The sequence below is a fragment of the Plectropomus leopardus genome, chromosome 13 (genome assembly GCF_026936395.1).
Source record: "Plectropomus leopardus strain MGB_pleo_1.0 chromosome 13, ASM2693639v1, whole genome shotgun sequence".
NCBI classification, from domain to species: Eukaryota; Metazoa; Chordata; class Actinopteri; order Perciformes; family Serranidae; genus Plectropomus; species Plectropomus leopardus.
The window spans coordinates 23,813,417-23,840,246 of NC_142188.1; the positions used below are offsets into that span (position 1 = coordinate 23,813,417).

The following is a 26,830-nucleotide window of genomic DNA, read 5'->3' on the forward strand; positions in this document are numbered from 1 at the left end:
TTTTTAATTTTTTTTTTATTTTTAACTTCAGTGCCATTTCTAATCTGGTGTATGTTACAAAGAAATAAACTTTACAATTCAAAAACAGCTTGCTTTTTTATTAACAGCATTTACTCATACTTTTATTTTCAATACTTAAGTACATTTATTATCATAAAATTACTTTGATACTTAGTACAGTAAACAGATACTTTCAGACTTTTACTCAAGTAATATTTTAAAAGGTGACTTTATCTTCTACCAAAGCCATTTTCTGGTAAGATCGCTGTACTTTTACTCAAGTATGGCTTTCAGGTACTTCGCCCACCATTGTATTATAGGAGGTGATCCTAATTTTCTGTCCCCTGCTCGCGTGTACATCCTGATAGAGAACACAAGATCAATCTCTGAGGGTACATGGCTCAAAATTACACAAGCTAATGCGAGCTCTAAAGAGCAACATAAGGTTAATTTGATCAATATCCTGGAATTTAGAGAGCAATGTAGGGAGTGCAGCCCGTATGGAGACACAGCAGGGTGAATCCCCTAAAGTGGTTTCTGAGCTTCTGATTGAGTCTGTGTTTCGGGCTGAAAGCCAGACATCTAGCAAGCCTTAGACTAACTTCCTTTTATCACATTAGAACAGCAGACAAGACTCAACTGAGAACTGGACATTAATGATAAACACTGGTCTGCCCCTTACACAAAAACAGCATGTGATTCCCTGAGCTTCTCAGAAAAGGGGGATTTTGTCAGGAAAGCGAAGTAATGCAATCACACTAATAAGAAAAAATTCATTTGCTCAGGTTTTAGCGGAGGCACAAATTTACCACTAAAGTGTCGATCTTTGAGGCTGTCTAGGTGCAGCTATCAGGCATTATATAAAAGGTTTGTTTTGAGTGTGGCACACAGAGGTGGAACACAGTCATTGTTTGGCAAGTCACAAGGAAATCTCAAGTCTTGGCACTCCAGTCAACACAGGCAAGTCCAGAGTCAAGTCTTAAGTCAAGACTAACAAGTCATTAACTTTGAGTTTAAAGTCCTAAATATAAATATTAAATTTCCAATAATCACGGATGCTTTTAAAATGTGTATTTATTTGTAAAAACAATGTTGTTGGAAAGTTACTTAAGGTAACGTTAACAAAGCATTAGCTCACTAACGATACTTATATTAGCCTCAACTCACCATTGTTTGTGCAACTCCAAATGTCAAACCAAGTTGTAAGTTGATGCATATGTCTCTCGTTTTTGGCACGCGCCCTTTGCATACTGCAATTTTCTTTTTTTGTGGACCAATTTTTTTTCTACTTGAAAAAGTAGAAAAAAATATGTTTGTTATCATTTTTACCAACTGGTGTTCAGTAAGCACAAACTGATTCATCCAAGGGATTAAGCATCAACTTGCTGGGAATGAATAGTCTTCCGTTAGTTGATTCAGAAAATGAAAGGGAGTGTACTGATTCATGGCGCACTTTTCCAAATACACCTTTTAATCTTTAAGTATTTTCAAGTTAAAGGCTCAAGTCCAAGTGAAGTCACGAGTCAATTTTTGTTTTTGATTTTCTCAACATTTTTGACTCAAGTCCAAATCATATGACTCCAGCCCATACCTCTGGTGGCAGATAAGACAAAAAAGAAGCAGAATCTTATTGTCACAAAGGCTCTGACCAAAATCACATCATGTGGTCTAAATTTGTCAAAGTCCCAGCACAAAGAGTAACCAGTGGATCTCTGAGCCGACCTCTGCCATGAACTTTGACCCCGGCTACAGCCCCTCTGTAGTGAGATCTCTGCAAGCTAATACTTTGTAGATGCAATGATGCAGACCGCAAGGAACCTTGTCCTGCTTGAGCAAAGCATTTTGAAAGTGCATAAAAAAATTCAATATTCTGACCGAAAAAGGGGTGGATAAAAAACAGCATGATAAACAACTTCAAATCAGTCCTCTCTGCAAATACCACATAAGCCTTTCTCTCCAACACCATCTCGACATCGGCAGGACCCACAAGCATTTCATGAGCCTCATATTTATTTATAAAATTCATAAGTTGTCCTATTTTGTGTACTTTGCTTTGACACATTTAAAGCAATACTCGGCGCAACTGTCGCTGTTGTTGGAAAGAAAGGTTTTGATAAAGGGCCAAATTCTAGAGGAAGTTCCTCTTTTCATACATACTAAAGTGGGCCAGCACTGCTTTGTTCGCTGTCTTGCACAGGCTTTTTAGAGTTATGAACAGAGGCTGAAGGCTGAATGAGAGGCGGCAAAGAGCGCTACTTAACACCAAATCCTTTATTGTGCCATCTTTTGTGTGCTGTCACACAGTGAATGAATAGGACTGAGTCTTCCTGCAGGCTAAGCTCAACTTCTCTATCCTAATTCTCCCCACTGGCAATCTGATAACCATGACCTGCAGGAGGAAAAAAAGGGGTTAACAAAGACAAAAATTTAAGAAACATTTGAGACCGAACTGCCCATGGTTCACAGCACCACGTGAGAAAATTCCTTTATATTTCTGTCTGTAAATAAACAAAATCCTGACTCAAACCCACCGACGGCTGCTTTCCCTTTCTGGTCTTCAGGGCTCTGGTCTTTATCACTCTCAGTTCCAAAAACACTCTCTACCTTCCCTTATCTCTCTCTCAGACCTGGCTCTCCATCCTCCCGCCTGTGCTGCTCCAAGTTGGGCACAGGGCCCAAACACTACAAGCAGCTTCACCCGCCTCCCCACCTCGCTGCCCTTTGCCATTGCTATCGCGCCGTATAAGAACCAGACCATCTCGGACTGCACTTAGCTCAGAGGCTAACACTAACCAGCCGCAGATGTTTACACTGGGAGAGAAAGGGCAGCAGATGCGGTCTCACTCAATAAAACTTGCATCTCTCCCACTCTCCCTTTGTCTCTCTCTTTTTTTTTCTCTGACTTTCTCTCTTTCTGAAACTCTGCAGAGAACCCAGGGGAGCTCTTTAGATCTGTGGGTGTGACAACCTCGCTCTCAGGCTTTATTTGCCTCATTCCCAGCTCTTTCTGTGCTGTGAGTCACCTGGGTTTCCCCCTTTAAAAAAAAAAGGCAATTCTTGTTTCCAGTTTTTCAAACTGCCAGATACTGAGCGGTGAAGCTTGAGACTTGATTATTACTGCGTGGAAGTGTATTTGTGTGCAAAGCTCCCTTCATTCAGGTGAATGTTAGCACACCTGAGTCCTCTTTATTTGATGATAAAAAGAGACACAACCCAAGAGAGGAATTCCAGCGGCAAGAACAGACAGGAATATCTCCAGGTTACACTCGGCAAACAAAACTCAGGCAGACACATCCTTGAGAAATTGGTAGATGGAGAGAAATAGCTGAGAAGTGTTTGGGCTCATTAGGAAATGTGAATCCTGTAAGGCGATGTAGGGCGATGCCAAGATGAAAGGTTGCTTTTTTGTTATTTTTGTCACCTCCTCTTGTAAAAGATTCCTCCAAGTTGTGTCAAAATGTTTCTAATCAAACTGCGATGATTGTGTACAGAGGCAGGATGTGTGGTCCGATATGAGCTCATCTACAGAGTGACAACAACACTAAACAGCACATAAACCTCTGACATTAAACTGCTCTGCGATACCTCAATCTTTTTATTGTCTAAAACACTTTGGTCTCTGTCTCAACCCACTACATTAGATGGTTAGAAAGTCAGCAGTGCATATTGCTAATAGAAGGCAGATTGCAGGGGCTCTGCAGCGGTAATGTCCTGGCAGACAGCAAGTGCTTCAGTAGATCAGTGTTTTAGCCTGCAGGCCGTTTTCGGGAGGTCTGAGATGTGGCAGGTCACTATATAGTCTAAGCCTCTTTAAGAAGGAGCATACCAGCACCTCCTGCAGTTCTGCAGAGCAGGGAGGGAGCTGCTTTGAAAACATTTTAGGAGAAAGAATCATAAAACACTCTGCTGAACAGCCTACTAAACATGGCATGGTGAATCCAAGAACATAACTCATAATTGCTCCTGTAATCCTCGCTCTCTGTGCAAGCTGGCAACCTGCCCAAGTGAAAAAAAAAGAAGTCTGTGCTGATTTTTGTACTTCTGAGAAGTTAATTCATTTAATAAAAAATCACGGTGGTAGTGGTGTTTGTTTTGCAAAACGACAATCCCATACAAAGTAGCGCTTTGAACACTATTGTTTCAACTGATCCCCTCTAACGTACTTGTTTGTGGTTAGTTGGTTAAGCATGGTAGAGGCTGCGTGCATTTTCTCAGGCAGAGTAACACAACAGTATCATTATGTGCCCAGTGGGAAGGAACCCTCCGTGAACCGCCAGGGTTTTACTCTCCCACAACCAGCTGAGGGGGGCGGTGGGCTAGCCTGTATGCAGGCATGCATATGAAACAAATAAAGGGAGTGAATGCAATATCTGGTCAACTAGGCACACATGGAATTACGGAGGATGTGAGAGATCAGCGCAAATGTCTGCAGCCCTCATCCAAAACTCTCAATAAATGAAACATCAACAAAAGAGAGACCAGCGGCTTTTCCTGCACTTAACAAAAACATCTGATGTGCATTATTCCTGACAGAGCATCAGACTGAGGATGAACAGCTAGGCTTTTTAATAGAATGAGTTTCCTCTGCTCTGTATGGCTGTGTCCGCTAACAAAAGGCTCTCAGGGAGGCAGTCAGTTGAGATTTGCAAAAGGTGACCAGAAACTCTGAATAACGCGCTCTACAGGATGAACAACAACATCAGAATGTGGAGGCGAGACAGTTAAAACATGTATCTGTACTTCCCTCTAGTGGCCACAGAATTTGCTACTGAGAGGAACAAAACAATGACTACAGCCATCATAGATGATGTTGAAACAGATCACAGTACTGTAATGTTCCAGTGGTTTAACAAAGACCATAATAACTCAAGCTACTTGCTGGAAGTACTTTCTGTAACAGTTTTACTGTTTGGCAGTAACACAAAAAGTTGTTTATCATGAATGCTGGCAATATAAGCTGAAAATCTCCAATCAAAGGCAGATTCAGATTTTGTTTTATGTAATTATGAGGCTTTATGATCACAGAAAAATACCCAAAAGCTCCTTTGCTTCGAAATGAATATTTCAACAAATAACGTGCTCACAAGATATTTAAGAATATGATTAATATATATTTAGATGAATTTACTTTTGGTCACCAATTTTTTGCAATTAAACCGTCTTCATTTGGTAAATGCATTCAAGCAAAACTGGACACACAAAAAATTGCAATAAATACTTTGCACTAGTTTTTACAGTGTAACATGGATGTGGCATTGAATTAAGCTTTTTCTTTGAAAACACGTCCAGTTTTTTCCAATATGCATGCTCATTTTCAGCTTCATCCAAATAGTGGGCTCACAAAACGAATGTAACTAATGTACAACCCTATAATATAGTATATTACTTTAATATAAGAATGCACTACAGCAGTCTTTATGCAGTATATTTCATTTTCACTTACCTTAATAACTAATTTTAGTGGAGCCATCACAGTGAACAAAGCAGTCAGCAAGTTTCCCCTGAAACAAGAGAATAGTCATGGATTATACATGGTAGCCTCAAAACATTTAACATATAATACTTGCAGCTTAGTTGAGCTTGTTTCTAAGAAAATAACACTGTATTGCAGTGGTGGACAGTAACAACGTACATTTACTTAAGTAAGTACAGTTTTTGAGTGCATATACTTTACTTGAGTATTTATTACATTGACTCCATAACATTGGAAAGGCAAATATTTTACTTTTGACTCCACTGCATTTCTATGATGCTCTAGTTATTCATTACATTTTCTTTGAGGTCAGGTGCTTTTAAAAAAAAAAAGAATAAATAAATAAATTGTTTACACTGGCAACAACAGTTCACTTTTAGACTTAAAAATTGGATGGATGTTACATCAGAATTCAACACGTTATTTTGGGTTGTGAATTCATTTAGTTTTTAGTAAGATTTTTCTATCTAGCCAAGTTGCTACTGAACAGTTATAAAGCTACAGGTGTGTTACTTGAAAGTTATGGTGGGTTGTTTATTTATTTATTAATTAGTTCTTGAAGAAGCTGCATTTACAGCAATGTCACCGCCTGCCAGACAAGGCATTGGCCGGAGGATGACAAGACTTTTGTTTTGAGCTAGCATATGAAATAGAGAGACAAACAAGAGCAGTTAAATTAAAAGAAGAAAATGGAAATGGAAATGGCAGTCCTTTTGTCAATTTGTGTTTCTATGGGCGATAATATGAGCTTTTCAGCATACTTTACAAGCTTTTATTCTACAGGGTCTACAAGCAAGTCAGTGAATTACACATGGCTATTTTATTTATCTATTGATTAGTATTTTGTTGTATTAGAATTTATTAGTGCTTTGAATACTTGAGTGTTTTTTAAGCAAGTACTCCAGTACCTGTGACTTCATTCAGTTTTTAGTATTTTTTTCTGTCTAGCTAAGTTGCTGTTGAACAGTTATAAAGCTACATGTGCGTAACCGGAATGTCAAGGCATGTTGTTTATTTATTATTCTATTTTATTTAATATAACGTGCATATATCACAGGGATATCACACTGGTGGCATTTCTCAATGTGATATTCACCTCTTGTAGAGATAACTTGGTAGGTTTTTTAAAGTTTGCACAATATTACATTTCTTACGGACATTTTCAGGCTTCTCCTAAACACAATACACTATAATGTAACTGTTAACGTAGTCCTGACGCTAACCTAAGCAGGTGTAACAGTGTGACAGTGTAACAGTGTAACAGTGTGACAGTGTAATAGTGTAACAGGCATTAGCTAACGTTCACACTCGCTAGCTACGGTCAAGATTTTTACTCACTCTCGAGTGTCAAGATGTTCAAACCAATCCAGACTACATTAAAGGGGCCTTTTTAAAATGTGGCTACAATACAGCTAACAACACGATAGCACTAACTTTTGGTCGATGTAACGTTGTTAACATACATTAAAGTAACAACAGATTTCATACCGCCAATAGTTTTGAACGTTTGTCAAGCGTCTAGGCGGCAGGAGATTACGTCACATTTAGTTTGTAGTCCAACAGCTGCAAAGCAGACATGAGTCGGCGCTTTTAGCGGATCGCTTTGGCTAAAAAATACCTCCAAAAAAACAGAGCGGCAGTAAAACGACCGTTCATCTCTGTTGTAAAGCGGTGAAGTGGCTGAAGAAATATGGAGTGTTAAGTTTGATAATTTGTCGTGCAGGTAGCAATTTTGAAAAACTACTACTACTGACATCAACCAGCGAGAAGGAAATAACGCGACTGTTTGAAGATTAGGGCCACACTAGGACCCAACGCTGTGAGCGTTGCGATGGAAACGAGTGTCGTCTTGAAGAAGCCTGTCCCGATCTCAAAATTCAGTGTTGTTGAATTGTATCTACGTGTCATTATTTTATCATATGATAGCCAATATATTGTAAATAAATGTAATTTGATTGGATTTTATTGTACTATATCAAGAATGTGTCATAAATTTGTTTAATTTTAGTCAGGCAATGCAATAACACTCAATAGCCGCGTCGTGGTAAGCAAAGGTGATTAACATGAAAGCAGAAAAGTAACGTTTTCTATCTACTTATAATAGATCCATGTTTCTATCGCAGTTCGATTCAAAGTCGTCGAAAAAGAGAGACGGAAATAAGGGACAGCATACTCGTTAACGACTCGTATCGTTGTCATGCCAAATGGTTTTGAGGCGAAACGGCTTTGAGAAATTGCTGCTAAAGTGATGTCTCGACTCGTGAAGAAAGCGCCATCAGTTTGCACGAATTTGCCACTGGACAACGCCGACATTAACAACAAGCTCCATTTACTGAGGCAGCTCCTGAGATCTTGTTTTGGTCCGACAGGTAGACTCAAACAAGTTCACAACAACATTGGAGGACACGTCGTAACCACCTCAACGTCCTCAGTCCTCCTTCAGTCCATTTCCTCCTCACAGCCTTTTATCAACCTGATAAAAACCTCAATTCTCAACCACGTTTCTCGTTTCAGTGACTGCGGTTTGTTTGCTGCGATTCTTTGTTTGTCTCTTATTGAGCAGGCAAAGCAGTCTGGTCTTAGAGGTAATGTGGCCATCAGGGTGAACAAGCACCTGCTGGGTCTGTGCACCACCTACCTCCAACAGTCAGACTGTGGCTGTAAAGTGAAGCTTGATTTCTGCAGCAGCCAGAGTTTGATTACATTAGCTCGCAGTACTATCTCCAGCAAACCAGCATGTGTGCTAACGGAGGCAGAGGCCCTTCACATCAGCAGGTTGGCTGTACAAGCTTTTTTGCTGACTGTTCCCTGTAACAGCCCTGGAGTTGTCAATCTTGGCAAAATAGTGACCGTCTCCACTGAAGGTCATCCTGTGCTAAACTCTGCAGTGTTTCCAGGTTTACTGGTGGACATGCCTGATGTCTTTTGCTTCAACAAGTTAGAAAACCTGCATCCATATCCACTGCGCATGGTGTTGTTCAGCGCATCTCTTGCTGGAGACCTTTCTGAGCTGGGAGATGGGATAATTGAGGTGCACCCAGGTGTAGACACAGACTCGCAGATTCTGGATCAGCTCCTGGATCTCGGCAAACGGGTGATTAAAGATGAGGTGAAGCTGTTTGTATGCCAGAAGGTCATACACCCTGTCCTGCAGCAATACCTAAGGAGACATGGTATTATAGTGATAGAGAGACTGGGGATCACTCTGATGGAGCCACTCGCTCAGCTGACAGGTAGGCCTCTAACTGTCTCAAATTCGGAGTGGATCCATTGTTTCAAACTCAAATTAAACAGAAAGGACTTAAATTTGTCATGAGATCCCAACGTTTCCAAAGATACTAAAGACATCATACTGAAATACATGGATGTGTATAAAATGTAGCTACTTCGCACCGTGTGTGAGGTCATCGTTAATTTCTGTCCTCTAGGTGCTCAACCTGTGGCCACACTGCACACCACAATCCCAGCCAAGGCCTATGGGGAGGTGAGGGAGCTCAGTATCAGGCAGTTTGGATCAAAGACAATGCTGCATTTACTCCCTCCTGAGGAGTCATCGACGTGCACGATGATCCTCTGCCACAGGAACGAGACAATGTTAAGTGAGCTGAAGGTAAGATACAGTGAGGCATTTTTGGATTGTACTGTTGGGCCATGTTTCAAGGGATAATTGGCATTTTTGCTGGTTGTATGGGGTACTTATCCATAGACAGTATAATACAAACAGTAGATGTAAGTCAACACGCGCCCAGTTTGGAGAAGCAGGCTGACATGGAAGCTAAGCTTCTATTACGATGGACAGGTCAGCAAAAAAAACATGTTTTAGCCTCCTAAAAAAAATCTCACCAAACAAAAACACCAACATCAGTTTTATGTAGGCTATATTGAGAATATTTTCTCTGCTTGAGCTTAATGTCAGTGGGAAAATGAAGCTGTTACATCACTGTTATAACAAAACCAGACGCCATTGAGAAAAACAGTGATTTAACATTACTGAACAAAGGACCTGCTGGTCTACCACTGCTCAGTTTGTTTGTGTTTTTCTGATACTTTGGTGTTTAAAGGGGTTAGTTCACATTTGACAAAGTTACACAATAAGACAAACTAACTAACCAATTAAAGCAGCAGTAGACCAGCAGCTTCAGTGCTCAACATTTAAAGTGACAGTTTTAGTCAGTGGTGCCTGGTGGCTTTGACAAGAGCGTAGATGGGAAACTGAAGTCATTACCAGCTTCCTCACTGAAACAGGCTGTCTGATGGTAAGGTAAAGTTGTTAAAAAAACTCTCAATATCGAGTACACTTAACCTTATATGGCTTGTTTTAGTTGAGACATTGTGTTGCTGTCCGCTCCACAGCAGTACATTGCCTAGCGTCTATGTCAGGCTCAAGCCTGATTCTCTTAACTGGGAGGATGCTGACCGACATCTTCTGCATGTAACACACTGACTGTGGATAAGTACCACAAACTGTTTTGGTCACTGTAAGCCTGTTACACCATAGATTCACTCCGAACATCAGATTGATCTCCCTCCCACTAAGATTTGCTATCTCCACTGGATAGTTTTCCGTAAAGCAGACACATTATTAATAATATATGGCCCCATAAAGTTCAGTTGGTGTGGAGTGTTTCACTAACACAGCCAGGGGGAGAGATTTAACTCTCTTATAGTACATATTTTAAAACACATAAAAACGCTTTTACACACAGATATAAGCTTTGAATCTCCCTTAACTGGAGGCAAGAGTGAGATCCGAACTGATGTGCTTATATACGTCTGTTGAAGGTGGTGTGCCAGAAGACTGAACATGTGTTGAGGCTCACTTTAAAGGAACCCTTTGCCTTACTTGGTGGTGGGTGCACTGAGACTCACCTAGCTGCTTACGTCAGACACAAGGTGAGATCCAACATTTAATCCTAAACCAGTTACAATTGCATCTATTTCAGACATCTTCACTGTTAAACATGCACAACATGTCTTGATCATATTTTCATTGTAGAGCATGAATGCAGTCATGGAGACTGTATCAGCGCTAGGCTGCACACAGACAGAGTACCTTCGTGGTGTGGAGGGATTCTGCTGCTCTCTGGGGTCTGTGGCTGCGGCGCTGGAGCACGATGGTGGGAGTTCTTTAATGGATCTGAGTCATGCTCATCACTGGACTCACCCTGCAGATGCCATGGAAGAACACACGGAGGACAGTTTGGGCGTCTGTGGCTGTGGACTGTTGGAAACAAGCTCAAATCAAAAGTGGACTTATTTAAACACAAAATACACACAATTCTTACCTGCACCTCTGTCCGGAGTCTCCACGGTGCAGCCACGTGTGCTTGACTCCTTCACGGCTAAACTCAATGCATTGCAAGTTGCTGTAGAAACTGCTAATCTTGCACTGGATGTGCGGTATCTAATTCAGGATATGAACTAGCAGAATAGGAGTTATATTCAGTGAGGTTTGTGAAGACTAAAATGAGAAATGGGAGCTGTTTCAATTTTCAACTAATATTCAATTTAAGATCAAGGATACTCAATTTCCTTTGCCCAGAGTTCACTTTTGCAAAAATGACTGGAGGCCAGGGGGTAGTTAGCAAATAAGCATTAAGCCAAACGGTCAAGATAAAAAAGCAGTTAACTGTGGTCAGCACTGGGAGGTGCTGCAAGGTTGCAACAGATATTTTTAGTCAACATAGCAAACAACAATCAGCAAGTGGCTGGTGGTAATTTTCCACCCTGTTTTTTCTTACATTGTGTTTGAAATGTTACAAGTCTAAACATGCTGATTGGTCAGATAAACTGGCTATCTGATGGCTATGAAACATCCAAGACCAAACTCAGGAAATCAAGTTCCACTGTATCTCCTCACTGTTTATAATGTTTTGACATGCTGACAGTCAGATCATGGCGGATGAAATCCGAGCCAAGCTATATTCAGTGTACTTAGATGTGTTATTTTTATATTTTGGTATTTTTGCAGTCTGTACAGTTTGTATTTGCATGAAAAAAAACTTTTATTTGCTATCCCAAAAATATCCTGTGTGTTAAGTTATTGTATTTTTGCAAGTTTCTTCCATAGCAGTTTGCATAGAAAGACTTGAACAGTCAATGTGAACAAAAACAAAAAATAATAATAATCTTGCACCATATATTAAGAGGGAGGTTAATGTGTTTTTCACCAATCACCAAGGAAGGCTCAAGGAAAATATATGTAGCTTTGGGGAGGGTCAAGATTCAAAAATATCTGAAGTCACACCCAAGCTACCCTCCTCCTTTAATTAACAACAAACTGTTCCAAATAGAAATGTAAATGAAATAACAAAGATTTTGAAAGCAAAATGTAGCTAAATCTCTCCTACTGCTGGTTTTTATTTTGAATACATGGGGGGAGGAGTGTACCTTCCTACGCACGGCTCCAAAGACACCGATAAAGTACATTTTCAATCTTCCCTACTCGTTTGAATCTCCATAACCTGGCTCCTGTCCTTGCTTTTACCTGTGAAGGCAGTGCATGCAGAAGGTCCCAAGCAGCAGGTACTTCCTTGTACTGGAGGGTTTGTGTACGGGGAGCATTAAACGCAGGGGAATCAGGGAAGCTGGCATCTCCTGGAGGAACCAGGCGACTCTGCCTGGGACCATCAAACACGGAGGAGAGTGTCCCATGTGGCAACCAAAGGAGGTCTGCGTCCTCCTGTGATGGACCAAGTGCACACGTTCCATCCCACTGCTGAGACAGCTGACCCCACAGCAGTGCATGTTGCAGTAATCTTGACCTCTTTTAATCAATCTAAAGTGACTAAATGATGTTAAATTGATGTAAACAGCCTCTCTGATTCCTCCAAAAACAAATACAGAAGTGTGTCAGCATGATGAAATTCAAGCATTTTCACAGTGTGGGCACAAACAATGCTACAGGTAATGTTATGACTCCTTGGTATGTGATATATGCACTGATTTTGAATGTCACGCATGTGCTCGCACACGCACGCACGCACGCACGCACACACACACACAGAGCAACATCTGCCCCTAACTGACATTATGTAGCTCTGTTTGTATTTCAGATTTTACTGTAGTGTGTCAGCAAATTTGGGATGAGCGACTGCCTTTAAATAAAACTTTTCCGATCCTAATCAACACCAATGAGTGTGTGGAACAAGTGACAAGTCAAAGCCGAGATGCAGCTACAAATGCTGATTACATTATGACTGCAAATCTATAGTTGCAGGAATCATAACTAGACAAGCCAACATAGTCAGTAGAGAAGAGTTTAGTACAGCGCGAAAACAAGCTTTTAAATCCGTTTGCAGTTTGAATCATAAAACCCAGTGTACTTTCATGATATAATTAGAGTATAATAGTGAAGGTATTGTGATCGCAATGTTCAGCCAACAATCTCAAGCCTAAATGGGACAATTAGAAAACATTTGTGCTACTCTACTTACTCAGAACAGTAATAACCTGTTCTTCCTGATCTGAGCACTGACATGCCTTTATGAATCATTGAAAACTTAAAGCAACCAAACATTACTGGGGTAAATCATGTTTGTGAGCTGTGATTATGCACAATATGAAAACTTAACTGCCATATTTGACATACATTCATCCAACAAGTCAATCAACATAGTCTTTTGGGGACTGCTCATTATTTATGAGAGGGGAGGGCGTGGTGCAAAATAAGGGAGGCACTTTAAATAGTTTTTAAGCACTAGGGAGGGAGTTTTGTTTTTTGATTTGGCTTTGGGGAGCGACAATCAACTTGAAATGGTTATATTTTATATAGATTTTAAATACCCTCAGAATCCCCCAAACCTGCAAGAAAAAAATCACATCATTTATCATAGCAAGTATAGTTATTTATAGTGGAGGGGTGGTCATGCAATTTCCCCCAAAACTCAGGGAGGCTCAAGGAAAAATACTTGCAGCTCAGGGGAGGATCATGCTACAAAAAAACCCCACCCCGGCCACCCACTAAATAAAATAATCCCCAGATAAAGTTATTGGATAGAGAGATTTCTTGCTAACTTCAGCTTGTAATAAAAAGCCTCCTGCCTCCAACATTTAGCATGTTTTCCCTACATTCCAAAATAATAATGTCAGTAACAGTACACACATCTCCCTAACAAAGTTAATTGTCCTGTTTGTAGTAAAAAAAAAAAACATAACAACATCATCTAGGTCTATAATATTAGAGATTAGGCAGACATCTCACACCAACTCACACCAAAACTACTAAACCGATAAAAAGCACTACAGGTAAAAAAAAAAAAAAAAGTATTTTGATATGGGGTGAAATGTGTTGATTTAAAGGTCCAGCATGTAGGTTTAAGGAGGGAATACTGGCATAAATGGAATGTCCATCCATCCATCCATCCATCCATCCATCCATTTTCTTCCGCTTATCCGGGGTCGGGTCACGGGGGCAGCAGCCTAAGCAGGGAAACCCAGACTTCCCTCTCCCCGGCCACTTCGTCCAGCTCTTCCCGGGGGACCCCGAGGCGTTCCCAGGCCAGCTATGAGACGTAGTCTCTCCAGCGTGTCCTGGGTCTTCCCCGGGGCCTCCTGCCGGTGGAACCGGACCACATCATCTGCAAAGAGCAGGGACCCAATCCTGAGGTCACCAAACCGGACCCCCTCAAAACCCTGACTGCGCCTAAATGGAATGTATGGGGGTTTTTTTTCAGGATACATTACATAAAAATAAGAATTGTTGATTGATTTGTTTGGGGGTTTTTTTTTACCTTAGATTGAGCCATTTATATTTACATAAGAAGCATGTCCTTGTCTGCGCACATCGGCATGTAGCTCCACCATGTTTCTTCAGTAGCCCAGTGCAGAAAAACCAAACACTGGCTCTTGACAGGTGTTTTTTCATTTTCACATTACCCACCAAAGTTAGCGGCCCCACCATGGCAGAAACGGAAAAACACTGATATTTTTTAACACGAAACTGCTTCATTCATTGTTTTTGGATCTTAAATTATCGGAGAAAAAAGGTGAGCACAGATTAGCAAATCCTGGGTTAGAGTCACTGAAATGTAACCTGAAACTGCTTTATTTAGTGTTTTTACAGGTTTTAATCACCTGGTCCATTTGACTGGAGAGGAGGAGACATCTGCAGGTAATTCACCTCCCGTTTCCTGAACAACCAGCACTGAAGATATTCTAACCAGGAGAGGTTTCAATCTGCAATCCTAACTGCTAGATTCCCCTAAATCTTACACGCTAGACGTTTGCCTTTTTGGTCATTTTTGGAGTTTATGGTGCTGTTGAATTGGATTGTCACTGTTTCTATTATTTCGTCCACCCCACTCATAACAGTGGGAGTAGGTAAAATAACAGAAATAACTAAATAACAGAAACTTCTTTATACAATGCAATACTGCTGAACAGTGCCATCGATGATATCCTCCAAAATGATCACAAAGTTACATCAACACCTCTCTAAAACTGTACACTATGAAAGTAACATTTATTGCAGACTGCATTAGATTTAGCTAAATGTACCTAATTAACCAGCAACTGGGCACATATAGATGGAGGATTAACATTATTATCTTGACTGTAACTAGATTTTGAGATAAACCATCTGACCTGGCTCCCTCTGCTGGTGACATTTATAAATATCTTTACTGTAAATGGACACTGGATGAAGATCTTAGATAGTGGTAGTATATGCAGCGCTGTGTACGTGTGTTAACATACATGTTTGACAGCCATACAAGGTTGAAAGTTAAAAAGATTATTTGTAGTTTAAAATTAACACTTTATCTGCAGAAGTGCTAAAAATGAAAGAGGCTATTAATCCATTGCTACTTTGGGAGAATAAACAACATATTCATTTAAGCCAGTAATTAAAAAACGAAATGCATATATATAGTCAAAAGGTTTCTGTGTGATTGTAAATACCTGAAGAACAAGACACCAGAGCAGACATGCTTTTCAGTACATTTTACTTGTTTTGTAACATGAATCCACGGCCTTATCTGAAGAGCCTTTTGGGATGCTTTGTCAGTGGAACCTGAGATCAAAAAAACTCCATTTAGGGAGTAGTTAAGTAGTATATTTTAGGTTTGTGACGTGTAAGTTCCCATTCTCTAAGCAAGAAAAAATAATAATACAAAAACAATTTCTAAAAGACAAAACAAAGATCCATAAACAGAAAAATGAACAGTGTTGAGGTTTAGCCTTTGTCTCTCTACAGGAATGAGGTGAGGTGGAGAAAAGAGACCACTCCTGCTGGAGAAAGGAGATAACAGTTGGTGCCATTTTAGACCAACAGATGAGGGGAGGGGGGGACTGGTCACACACTCCTGGCGTGCTGGGTGAGCTGGACACATTGTTGGGGCACTGGGCGAGGAGGGTACATGTGGGGAAAACAAAATACTGAGAGTACACATTCTAAAATAAGACTAAAAGTGAGAATACGCTTTATATGTATATGTGCAACAGTGATAAAAGGCACAATAGCACAGTGTGTCATGCTTTACTAGTTTCCCTTAAATTAGCGTCAGAGGTCGAGTGAGTCTGAGGATTCATCTTTCAGTCTGTGCCCCTGTGGTTCAGCCAGACGTTAATGCTAAGTGCGATGCCTCTTTTGGTGCCCGAGAGGGGCGGAGCAATGTTAGAGGACTGCATCAGTAAAAGTCAGTGATACTGAAATATCAAATGACAGGACAGCAGACACTGTGTGCTGCTTATATCATATTGTCACTGAAAGCCTTTACTGCCACTATGAATCGTCAGGTTTTTGCATGTTAATCTATGAAAATTGGGGGAGAATTTTAAGCAGCAGGACTTCAGAGCATTTTACTCTGAAGAGAACATTTTCTATTGTAAGAGATAGTTTAGATTTTTTGAATTGGGACTGCATTGGGTACTTATCCATAGTGAGTGTATTTTATACATTAGTTTTATATATTAGTCAGCATGCCTCCAGATTGGAGAAACAGACAGGAGTCCAACACAGAAGCTAAGTAATCTGCTATTGTGGATGAGGGTCAGCAACAAAACACATTTTGGTCACCTAAACAAAGTCCCATCAAAAGCGTATGCTATACTGAGACTATTTTTACTGCTTTACCTTTCCGTCAGACAGCCCTTTCCAACTGGGAAACCAATAACTGCCTCAGTTGTCAAAGCCAACAGACTCCATTAATAAAAAAATGGGCAATTTTAGCCCGCTGAACACAGGAGCTGCTGGTCTACTGCTGCTTCGATCAGTTAGTGTTATTGTGTGACTTCGGTGAATCTAAACTTTAAATACCGAAGTCACACATGACACAAACTTACTACTGATTGGTAGACAAGCAGCTGCTGCGTTCAGCAGTGTTAAATCATTTTTTTCTCGATGGATTCTGGCTTTGAAGAGAGCGTTATGACGGCTTCATTTTCCCACTGGAAACCACTATCTGACACCAATATCCCTTTCTCACTAAAATTAGTATGTGCACTCAGGTTTTTCAAACACTGAAACCATGATGAAAATAGGCAACAAACTGCTTTCCTTTTGCCAGTGGAGCAGAGTTTGTACACGGCTCTGCAGCAGACAAGTGTGGTTTTTGTGTGGGTTGTATTGGTGTGTCCGTGCGATATCACAGATGGACTGGAGAACAGGTAAACAGCAGACAGCGGCATGGACAGGTCTGTAAAATCTTACGGTGATTACTTCTTTTTATACATCTGTTACTTGTTCACTCTATTTCAAATTTCATGTCAACTCATTTGGATTGATGTTTTAGTGCTGCTTAGGAGGAGATGGAGGGTAATCAGTGGCAGCGCATCATTGCATCTCGCTGGTTGAGGAGCTGAAATTAGCGTGTTCACCTGGGTGTTGTGTTCCCATCAATGCCAGTCTGAGCCCTGAAGTGATAAATAATTGTGACTACTGAAGAGTCATTTGTGTAAATGCTGATTGTAAGCATTCCTATAACATTAAAAAGTGGGTGTTAGTGGGTGTTACCTGTTTTTTTTTTTTGCAGTGGGAATGAGGCTTCACATAACGTGGTGAAAATACTCTCAATACAGCAAGCACTAAAACTGGTATTGATTTTTTTCTGGTGACTTGTTTTAGGTGGCTAAAATATGTTTGGCTGCTGACCCCATCCACAGCATTAGACAATGAGCTTCCATGTTAGACTTCAGCCTGTTTCTCGAAACTTGGGCAGCCAACTGATATCTACTATATATATGATACTGTCTATAGATAATACCCCACACGACCTGATTAAAAATAAAAATCAGAACCATCCCTTTAAGACCTGTGGTCCTTATGCTTGTCTTTCCATAAAGAAAATATTACATTTTTTCAATATAATCCAAAATTTAGCAGGGAGCAAAATCTGTCACTTTTCTCAAACAGTATAAGCAAAGCATTATGACTTTGTGCTGATCTTAAAACTCGGGCCGTGTGTTACGTGTTTTAGCTAGCCTATCTAACTGATAGTTCTGTTGCTTCAAGAGTAATTTTGAAGCAAATTCTCATACAGTCAGAAGCAGCAAAACTAGAAAACCTTTACAAAAAGGATGACTTTTATCTTCCCAATAACTTTTGGCATTCTTAAATCAAACACGTATTAACACAAAGAATTGAAAATTACTACCCAGTGAACCGATCTACAACAATTTAAACTATTTAGGCAGATCATCTCAGCCTTTGATCAGGCCAACACAAAAGCTTTGCTGCTCTTACTGAACAGAACATTTTCTACAAGTCTTGTAAAAAAAAAAAAGGAGGAAATTTACTATCAATTCATTAACTACAGAGATTTAAGGTGGCAAATGTAAACAAAGACCAGAGGTGTCAGTGTTGGAGAAATTTACACAATATCCAGCCTTGATTACATTTCTGTAGCACCCACAACTGGAGTCTGGCCCTCACAAAACACATCTATAATGCTACAGGCATATAATTGGAATCTGGGTGCAGTGTTGCAAACACTAACTTATTGAGCAAACCATGTCGATGGCTTTAGAGGTTCACCGACAACACTGCTTTTGTTCAAATCTACACACTACTTGAGTAAATACTATCACGTCTAATAAAACTACTTAAAAAAGGGAGAAATGTAAAGGAATAAAATATGAATAAAAGATAATATTTCATAAACTGAGAGTAATAATGTTTTTGGTTTTGTACAGTAGGGGGTGAGTGAACGTTGTTGGGTGCAGCCCTTTGTTAGCAACTACAACATATGTTGAGCGATGGTATTAATTACCTACGACACTGTTTTGAAGTTCAGTCATGTGTAGCTTGAAGCAGTCAGTCAAAACACCCGTTTCATTCTCATCTGGCAAAATTTCAATATGCTCCATTAAGATCTGCAGTTTTATTTTCATTCCTTTTCTGAAATTACATGAGCACAGATCGCCAAGAGCCCAAATGGAAAGATTGCATCATTACAACTCAAATCCATCGTTTTCATCAGGAAAACAAAATGGGACTGAACCCAAATAAGAATTTCCCCCTCCAGACGCTAACTCTGAGCCAAATTAATACGCACTCTTCCTTTCTCCTCTGACCGTTTGCTCCTACATAATCTCAAAACTGCACTTCAAGCTAAATATTTCAACCAAAAGCTCTGAGACACACTTCAAACTGAGAGGAGGGTGGAGAAAAGGTGGAGGAGAGCTGAGGGAAAGACAGAGAAAGAAGACTGTATTGGCTTTGAGTGTCTAGGTCCTTCCTGCAAATAGTGGGTGTAACTGGGGGTGGGTGGGGTGAGAGGGAGGGTGTCTGGGTCGGGTTATGGCGATAGATAGTAAGGGCAGGGCGGCAGCGCTGCAGTGGCCCCTGCGAAAAGTCGACCTCAATGAGCGATGAGAGCCCCGGCAGCGTAACTCACGGAGCTGTCTTGCCAGTTCCTGCACTCGCTCGACTGGGCGTAGTTCAGGAAAGTGAAGTTCATTTCTAAACCAGACTTCCTCAGCTCAGCCACAGCCTGCAAAACAGTAACATCAGCTGCACTTAGTCAGGCAACAACGATTTCTTTGATGACAGCAGGTGTATGTCTTAACCATGGATGTATGAAGAGAACTGGATACACTATTGGAGGCGGGCCCTGTTCATTCATATCAAAATTGCTCAGTGGAGCATGAAGCTAAGCGGATTGAAATTACTCTGATCTTCTGCATTATGGGGCTAATAGAGCAAGCGCACTACAGATTTACAGCAGCCGAGCGCGGGTGAGCGGTTAATTTTCGGTTTAGTGCTCCGCTAACCTGAACGTAGATAAAACTATTAAATTGTGCAGCTCTTCTAGATTTTCAAAATGTTGTCAAACTAAATGGATCAAATCCTGACAGTGAAGAGTCATTTAGCTGGGGTTGTGACACTAAAAAAATGTTATCCACTGATTTACAGACATCTGTTTCACAATGCAAGTCTATGGAAAAAAAGGTCTTTCAGGTACCATGGCACTACGAGACAACGTAATTTCACTTTTGGCTATTATGTAAAATTGGCTGTTCCTGGGGGCTCGGTCTTAACTAAGTAACTTACGGTTCCTGGCGAGGCTCTTCGTCTATGGTACTTACATTTAGAAGCACTCCAATGGGGTGACGCCCACAGATGGTGTTGCGGTACTTCTTCAGGTAGTTGGTGAAAGACATGGGATCCAGCTGTTCTATAATGCCCATCCCCTACACAAGCAGAAAAGAAAGTCATGCTTTCAGTTTGTTTTGTTTTACAATATAAGTTAGCTTAGTTTGACAAATGCTCTTTTATTTCTACAAAGCAGTAATGTCTGTTCTTGTCTGCGTTGAAGAAAACAAACTTCATAATCTCTATCCATATCTTCTCTGCTCTTCTTTACAACTAAAACATGGTGTATTTTTCATGCACACTGAAGTAAATAGTCACATTAACAGCACATGCAGTATTCAAAATGGCATGTCATTCATATTACTATTATGGGTCTAGATCATTGTGACATTAATGTCTATTTAATGTGTTCTACATTCCGATAACAGCTGTGCATGTGGCTGATGATCATCCTCACAGTTTTTTTATTTCACAGATGATTTCACATTTGAATCAAATATGTCTCTGTAGTTACCATTTTATCAAGATGCTCGATAGACCTGCAGATCTCCCCTTGAGATTCATCATAGTATGTGTAGCGGAACCGCTGACCTTAAAAAGAGAAATGGACATCAGATACAGTCATGTCACAATGATGACATTTAGTTATCTTCACATAACAAAGTATACTTCCAGTGGCAGAATACTCTCAGGGGGATGAGTGTCATTTTCAATGCTTTGATGCTTTTGTTTGTTGGTACCTACCCCAGTGGCAGAAGTCGGATGAGATAATGAAAAGGTTGGAGGGGTCTGCCAGGTACTTGCTGAGCAGCTTCCCATATTCCTGTTCCTTGGACTCACTCAGGGCGCCCACAAGCACAGGGACGATGCTAAACTCGTCTTTGTGGCTGCAACGTCAGATTATTGGATTAACAAGTCAATTAATTCACTTAAATTCTGTCCAGTTGGCATGGGTGAAATTCAAATCTAAATTTAAGAAAAATTTCATCCAAAAGATAATTTTGTGGGTAAAGTATTCCTTTAACAGAGTAATATTTTCCACACAACATCTCCTGTTGAAGACTGCAGACACTCATGAGTTGCACCATTATCACCAATATGCAACAAGTACATCACAAATGTTTTTTATCAGTCAACATCACAGGTTAATTACAGGTTAAACTTCAATGTTTAATACGCGTTGAGCTAATGCACTGAGTTCACTACATACTACCTGATCCCTGTTTTTCTGAACCAAGAAAATGCCTTTGACTCCTGCCAACCTAACAGACGGCTGTATCAATTATGCATATCACACTTTCCATGTGTCCCTGAACCAATGTGGTTCTGCTTTACTATATAATATATGCATGGGACTCTTATGAACACCTAGGATATTTGCATTTAACATCACATGCTATCATATATTGCATTTATTAATTTCATGTCTATCACTGTTGTTATATATGTTATTGTTACCATTATTGCTGTGCATCTCTCCCTCTCTCTCTCTTTCTCTTTCTCTTTCCTTTATGTCATAATTTAATTGTTATTTACAACATCTATTGCACATCTGTCCGTCCTGGAAGACAGATCCCTCCTCAGTCCAACATGCAAAAATATGCTGCAATGCGCTATCAAAGACAGGGAGGAAGACTGCTAGCAAGTAACCAAGAGTGTAAACAATGCAGGACTTCAAAAAAAATCTGCTTGTAAATATTCTATAAGGAAATGCACTCATGTGCTCGAGCTCAAGAATATACACAAAATGTTTAACATAACTGTTGCCACTGCTCTGTGCATTACCTCTCCATGGCTTTAGCAGTGTAAGGCAAGTGCATTTCAATACTGTGCTCGTCTTCATCTGTCTGCAGACTCATCCGCTCAAACAACCCAGTTTTCCAGAGGTCAGCATAAACTGCAAAACAGAGGTTGGTTTCACTTTAGTTTGAGCATGTTATCATGAGCCTGTCTACTGCTTATTAAGTCATTTTTAGAGCTGCACATGCATTTAAATTGGGTATCCTTGAAAGGGTTTAGCTGAGCAAAACCTCATCATTGGGAATGCCTTTATCTTAATAATGAGGGACCTGACTGGTTCCTGGAGAACAATTAAAAGTGTATCACCTCCCAAGACTGCGTGAGGTCTGTATGTGTGAGCTGTAGTAAGGCTTGACAATATCAATCACATTGAAGAAAGGTTAACTTGATGGTTCTTTTGTTTGGGTTTTTTAAACTTTCTTTTTTAGTGTTATGATCCAGAATGAATGGAAAACAATGTGTTTGTTATATGGTTATATGTTATATCTTTCACACTGAAAAAAACCTAAACTGGAGTATAATGTGGGTATGTTACTCCATCAAACAACCCTTAACATAACTAATTAATCCATTACTAAATACACTAAGCGGCACACAGACACACACATACACAAGTATTAATCAAAATATCACGAGTGAAAACAGTGAATACCCTTCTGGTCGATTCTCAGGTCATAGAGAGGTGTTCTATAGATCTCTGCAGGCGACAGGGCACAGCGGGAGAGGGGCACATGGTGTGAAGGTCCCAGGATGAACACCCTACGACTGAAGGGCGACAGGATTTTATCTCATTCACTCTATTTACAGAAGACACACAACCAGCACTATATTCCACTATCTAAACTAACATCTGTTCACCCTGTAGGGGGTAAATTGAAGAAGCAGTTATTCAGTGCATTTTATTATGTGCAGAAGAGACATAGAGAACTGAATGACTTACGTAACAGAGGGATCAACCTGCTTGTAGGCATGTGCTGCACAAGCGCCACAGTAAGTATACCCAGCATGCCTGCAAAGAAAAACATGTCGAATTAGACTGAGACTACATCACAGATACCTTTTGACACGTTAAGTTCATGCTCAGCGTGTGCTTACGGCGCTATGATGGCTCTAGCAGGTCTGATCGTGGACTCTGCTTTGGACAGCCAGCCTTCTAGTTGTGCATTCAGCTGGGATCCTGAAAAGTAAGGGGGGGGGCAAAATAGTTTAATTTCAGGTCACTTGAATAAAGGGGAGCCGCCACTTCATACTTCTCTCTCTATTCTTTCTTACAAGACTAAGAATGACACGGCGCTAACAAAAATACTCAAAACATAAAATGTTTGATCAATATAAATAGGATTTACAGATACAGCAAAGCCACAAGCATAGACAATTAAGAGACTGTTTGTTATTTATGAGAGGAGAGTGGGTGGTGCCAAACGGGGGAGGAACTTTAAATATTTTTTTAAGCACTGGGGAGGGAATTATGCTTTTTGATTTCGCTTAATGCAATTTTAAATATAAACCTACAAGTGGGATTGAAAGACATATTTTCTTTAAAAACCTCCAGAATCACAACATTTATCAGCCAGAAGCTGTGAATTTCTCACCAGTCAAAGAGGCTCAATGAAAAATATTAGTAGTCAAGGGGAAGACAAAAAAAAAGAAAAAAAAGTCATGCCCCAGCCACCCCCTTCTCTGATAAATAAAGTACAGTCCCTAAAATTAAGGCATTTTGTTTACATTAATATGTCACTTTAATTATGCCTGAGGGGTGAAATTCAAGTGTGGCAACCACAGAGGTGGCAACAGAGGTTAATTTAATCTCGACTTCAAGTGTTGTGCTATTTGGGGTGAGAAATGGGAATAAACTAATATAATAAACAAGACCTTTTAGGAGTAAAACACTCTTAATGTCTCCTCTCAATCTAAAGCCTACCATACTGTCTTCTAATCCAGCTTACACAATAAAAATGAGATCATTTTCAAACTTGTTAACTGTGATTGATTTTACTAGAACACACTGCAAAGACTACCTGTGTTAGTCCATACTAGTGTCCACAGCTCCTAATGTCAACATCAATCTAACACAGCTGACTCAATAACATAATTAAGTCTGCAGGAAAAACAAACAACTGGTGTAATTACTCTTGCAAAAATGAACAAGGACATGAGGGATCCAGGTAGATTAACGTCAGCTCAGCCTTCACATGTAATTTATGGACATATTATTGTTTATAATGCAATACAAATATCATTAGTGTGACGTCTATTGAAGAGAATACACAATGCCTTAGAATATATTTCCAAATGTGCTATACCACTTGAGAATTTTTTTTTTTTTTTAATGTTTACCTCAAGAATGGACAAAGAGACAAATGGTTGGTGAATATACTGCTGGTGGCTGGAAAGCCCATCTATAAATGTATGGATGGACATTACAGTGGAAATTTGCAAAATAAAGATAACATATGTCAATTGAATATAGTGTAAAGACAAGATCACTCCCTGGCTGTTCATAGTTTTCTTTTCTGCTCTGTATGTGTACCTGAAAAGACTAATATGTGATCTGTGACAGGCATAAACCTCTGGTGTATGCGTACAGTCCATGTTTAATGCTAAATGCCAATAAAAAGTAAATTACAAAAAAATATATCGTTAGTGCATGCTCTGACAAAGACGGCTACTAGGAACAATGCAGTGAGGCGAGCTTCAGTGGATAAACAGACAGGCTCTCTGGGTTAAACAACTAGAGACTAGCAGCTAGCTGATGAAATGGAGGAAGGGGTGCAATATGAACCTTCAGTTTTCTGCCCTGCCCTTCCCAGTCCTTTGTTTAATGTCAGCGAGTATTTCTACACCTAACATAAACGGGTCAGAATCAGACACCCTATATATGCAATACTTGCAGCTTGAGTTAAATTTTTAGCCGACAGGCTGCTTCCGAAATTGCTCTATTGTAGCCAGAGAGCAGGTAGGCCAGGAAGTTCTGTAATATTAGCCAAGTTAGCTATTCTTAAGTTAATAGCTTTGATTGCTTGTCAAAAACGCTGAGCAGCAGTTGTCCGTTTGTTTTGGAAGATTTCCATTGACCACCCGAGAAGGAAGTGCTGAATAGGCTTAAACCAACCATGCACCAAATGGGATAACCGAGATGAGGCAGTCGGTGCCAGCTAATGTTAGCTAGTCGACTTTTCATCAGATGGATTAGCGTTACAACCCTTGCGTTAGCCATCGCCGTCTGCTGTGGCAAGACATGAGATCGACCGTTTTTTGATGTCAACATAATGAACGTTATACAAAATAAAAATCCAATAAAACATACTACCATGACAAAGAAAAAAACAACAACAGCCAGTTAGCATTCAGCTTGCTAGCGGTGCTATGTTGACAGTTACCCGAAGCAGAGTACCAGCTCCCGGCGTGACTTGCTTCTCTGCACACCACTCGGTTCGACATCTTGGTTCCCAAGCCGCCTATCTTGGTTTGCTTGACTCTTGTCAGGCGAGAAAAAGTAAAATTGCCAGAGCCGGTGTCAGCTAACCCAAAGGAGAAACGATGCCAGCTAACTAAGTTGCCTGTACAGACAAAGGGCAGCTGGACTGAGAGACAGCGGGGCTAGCTGGCTAACAGGCTCCGTCAGCTGGTTGTTGTGCTGTTACCGGTTAACTAGTTAGCCGGAGCTAGCAGCTAACGTCAGTTTGTTATACAGTCTGGCGTTATTATTATGTAAATTAGGAAAGGCACAAAATAGAAAATATTCGTAATGTGCCAATAATGGGCGGCTAGAAAAGCAGTGACAGAAACTACAGCTGTCACAGTCGGAATCAGAGGATTACTTATTTGTCTGTCGAGCCAGGTAAGGGGCGTGTCTCAAACTGTTATTAGTGTGACGTCAAAGCAATTTGATTGGTTGCTTCATTCGCCAACAGAACGTGATTCGTGGAAAAATCCAGGAGGCGTGACTGTTGCTAGAGAGATTGTTTGATTATGAAATTGCGTTGCCCCGTTAGGTGAGCGGGTACAGTGTGACAAAGGAAGTAGACATGTCAAAATGCCAGTGTTGAATAAAATACTTTAACGCCATACTTGAGTAATGTACAAATATCTCACCACAAAATTACTTTGGTACAAGGTAGTATTGCTGTTATAATATTGCTTGTGTAAAAGTATCTAAGTATCTAATATTTACTGTCCTTAAGTATCAAAAGTAATTGAATCTCTAATTTTAATTAGTATTTATTATTATTTATCTATTTTTGTAATTAAAGTATTGAAAGTAAAAGTACAAATAGATGGTAGTAATAATGAAGCAGTCTCAGAATTTTGAGTTATATGAAGTCTACTTCTTTGTAACATACACCACCTTAAAAATTGACATTCCACTTGATTTATTTATTATTATTTATTATTTTTTCTCATCTTAAATAATTTAAAGAACCAGAGCCTTTTTTTTTCTTTCCTCCCATTCCTACTTTCCACCATCCGTTCCTTCCTTCCTTCCTTCCTTCTACTATTTTGTAGTAAGTAACTAACAGGGGAAATTGAGTAAAATTACACATTTTATTTAGAAAATGTGGTGGAGTAAAAGAAAAAGTTGACAGAAATATAAAAACTCAAGTAAAGTACAGATACCGCAGTGTTTTTTACTTTGTTGCGTTACACCTGTGCATAACGCATTGCTCTTCATGAGAAAAATGCTGTTTGGTTTTACTTTACAACATTAATAAAAATTCATTCATTCACAAAGAAATTGTTTTTCAATGAAAATCTGTTTCAGAAAGTTTAGATGTTTTAAAGGTTATTCCAGACCACTTTATTGTAGACATGGCAGAGCCAGCAACCTTTTAAACATTTTACCACTTCTCATGGATGGGTAAAACTTCAAAGACCAAAAACCTAAAAAAAGAGGCCCAAAACTGACAAGGGCCCATTTCAATGACCCACATGACGACCCCAAACAATCAACTGAAACTAAATTGCTCAAATCAGCTTATAAATCAGAATTTCTTTTTTGAAAAAAAGGGCTTGAGACAAAATAA

General features: G+C 40.0%; 3 protein-coding genes across 4 annotated transcripts in view; 1 reads left to right on the forward strand and 2 right to left on the reverse strand.

The window, feature by feature from the left end:
* Window positions 1-7,390, reverse strand: part of slx4ip (SLX4 interacting protein) — a 40,574-nt gene extending 33,184 nt beyond the window's left edge. Inside the window, exons 1-2 of one of the 2 annotated variants that reach the window (XM_088086095.1) lie at window positions 6,962-7,390; window positions 5,444-5,501 (exon numbers count right to left, since the gene is read on the reverse strand). In XM_088086095.1, the coding sequence (XP_087942221.1) occupies window positions 5,444-5,470 (27 nt within the window). In that variant the 5' untranslated portion in view covers window positions 5,471-5,501; window positions 6,962-7,390. Of the gene's footprint in view, window positions 1-5,443; window positions 5,502-6,811 lie in introns of both variants that reach the window. The other variant, XM_042502787.2, reaches the window with a different exon arrangement.
* A 136-nt stretch (window positions 7,391-7,526) lies between these two features.
* mkks (MKKS centrosomal shuttling protein) lies at window positions 7,527-12,049 on the forward strand. The gene is made up of 4 exons (XM_042502786.2): window positions 7,527-8,706; window positions 8,902-9,083; window positions 10,256-10,366; window positions 10,470-12,049. Exons 1-4 carry the CDS (start codon window positions 7,722-7,724, stop codon window positions 10,896-10,898), a joined length of 1,707 nt encoding a protein of 568 aa, XP_042358720.2. The 5' UTR covers window positions 7,527-7,721; the 3' UTR covers window positions 10,899-12,049.
* Window positions 12,050-15,400: 3,351 nt separating this feature from the next.
* memo1 (mediator of cell motility 1) lies at window positions 15,401-25,660 on the reverse strand. Its single transcript, XM_042502073.2, has 9 exons — window positions 25,187-25,660; window positions 22,902-22,983; window positions 22,747-22,815; window positions 22,459-22,571; window positions 21,792-21,903; window positions 20,751-20,893; window positions 20,521-20,597; window positions 20,000-20,104; window positions 15,401-19,404 (listed from the first exon to the last, which is right to left on the reverse strand). Exons 1-9 carry the CDS (start codon window positions 25,245-25,247, stop codon window positions 19,273-19,275), a joined length of 894 nt encoding a protein of 297 aa, XP_042358007.1. The 5' UTR covers window positions 25,248-25,660; the 3' UTR covers window positions 15,401-19,272.
* Window positions 25,661-26,830: the final 1,170 nt, after the last annotated feature.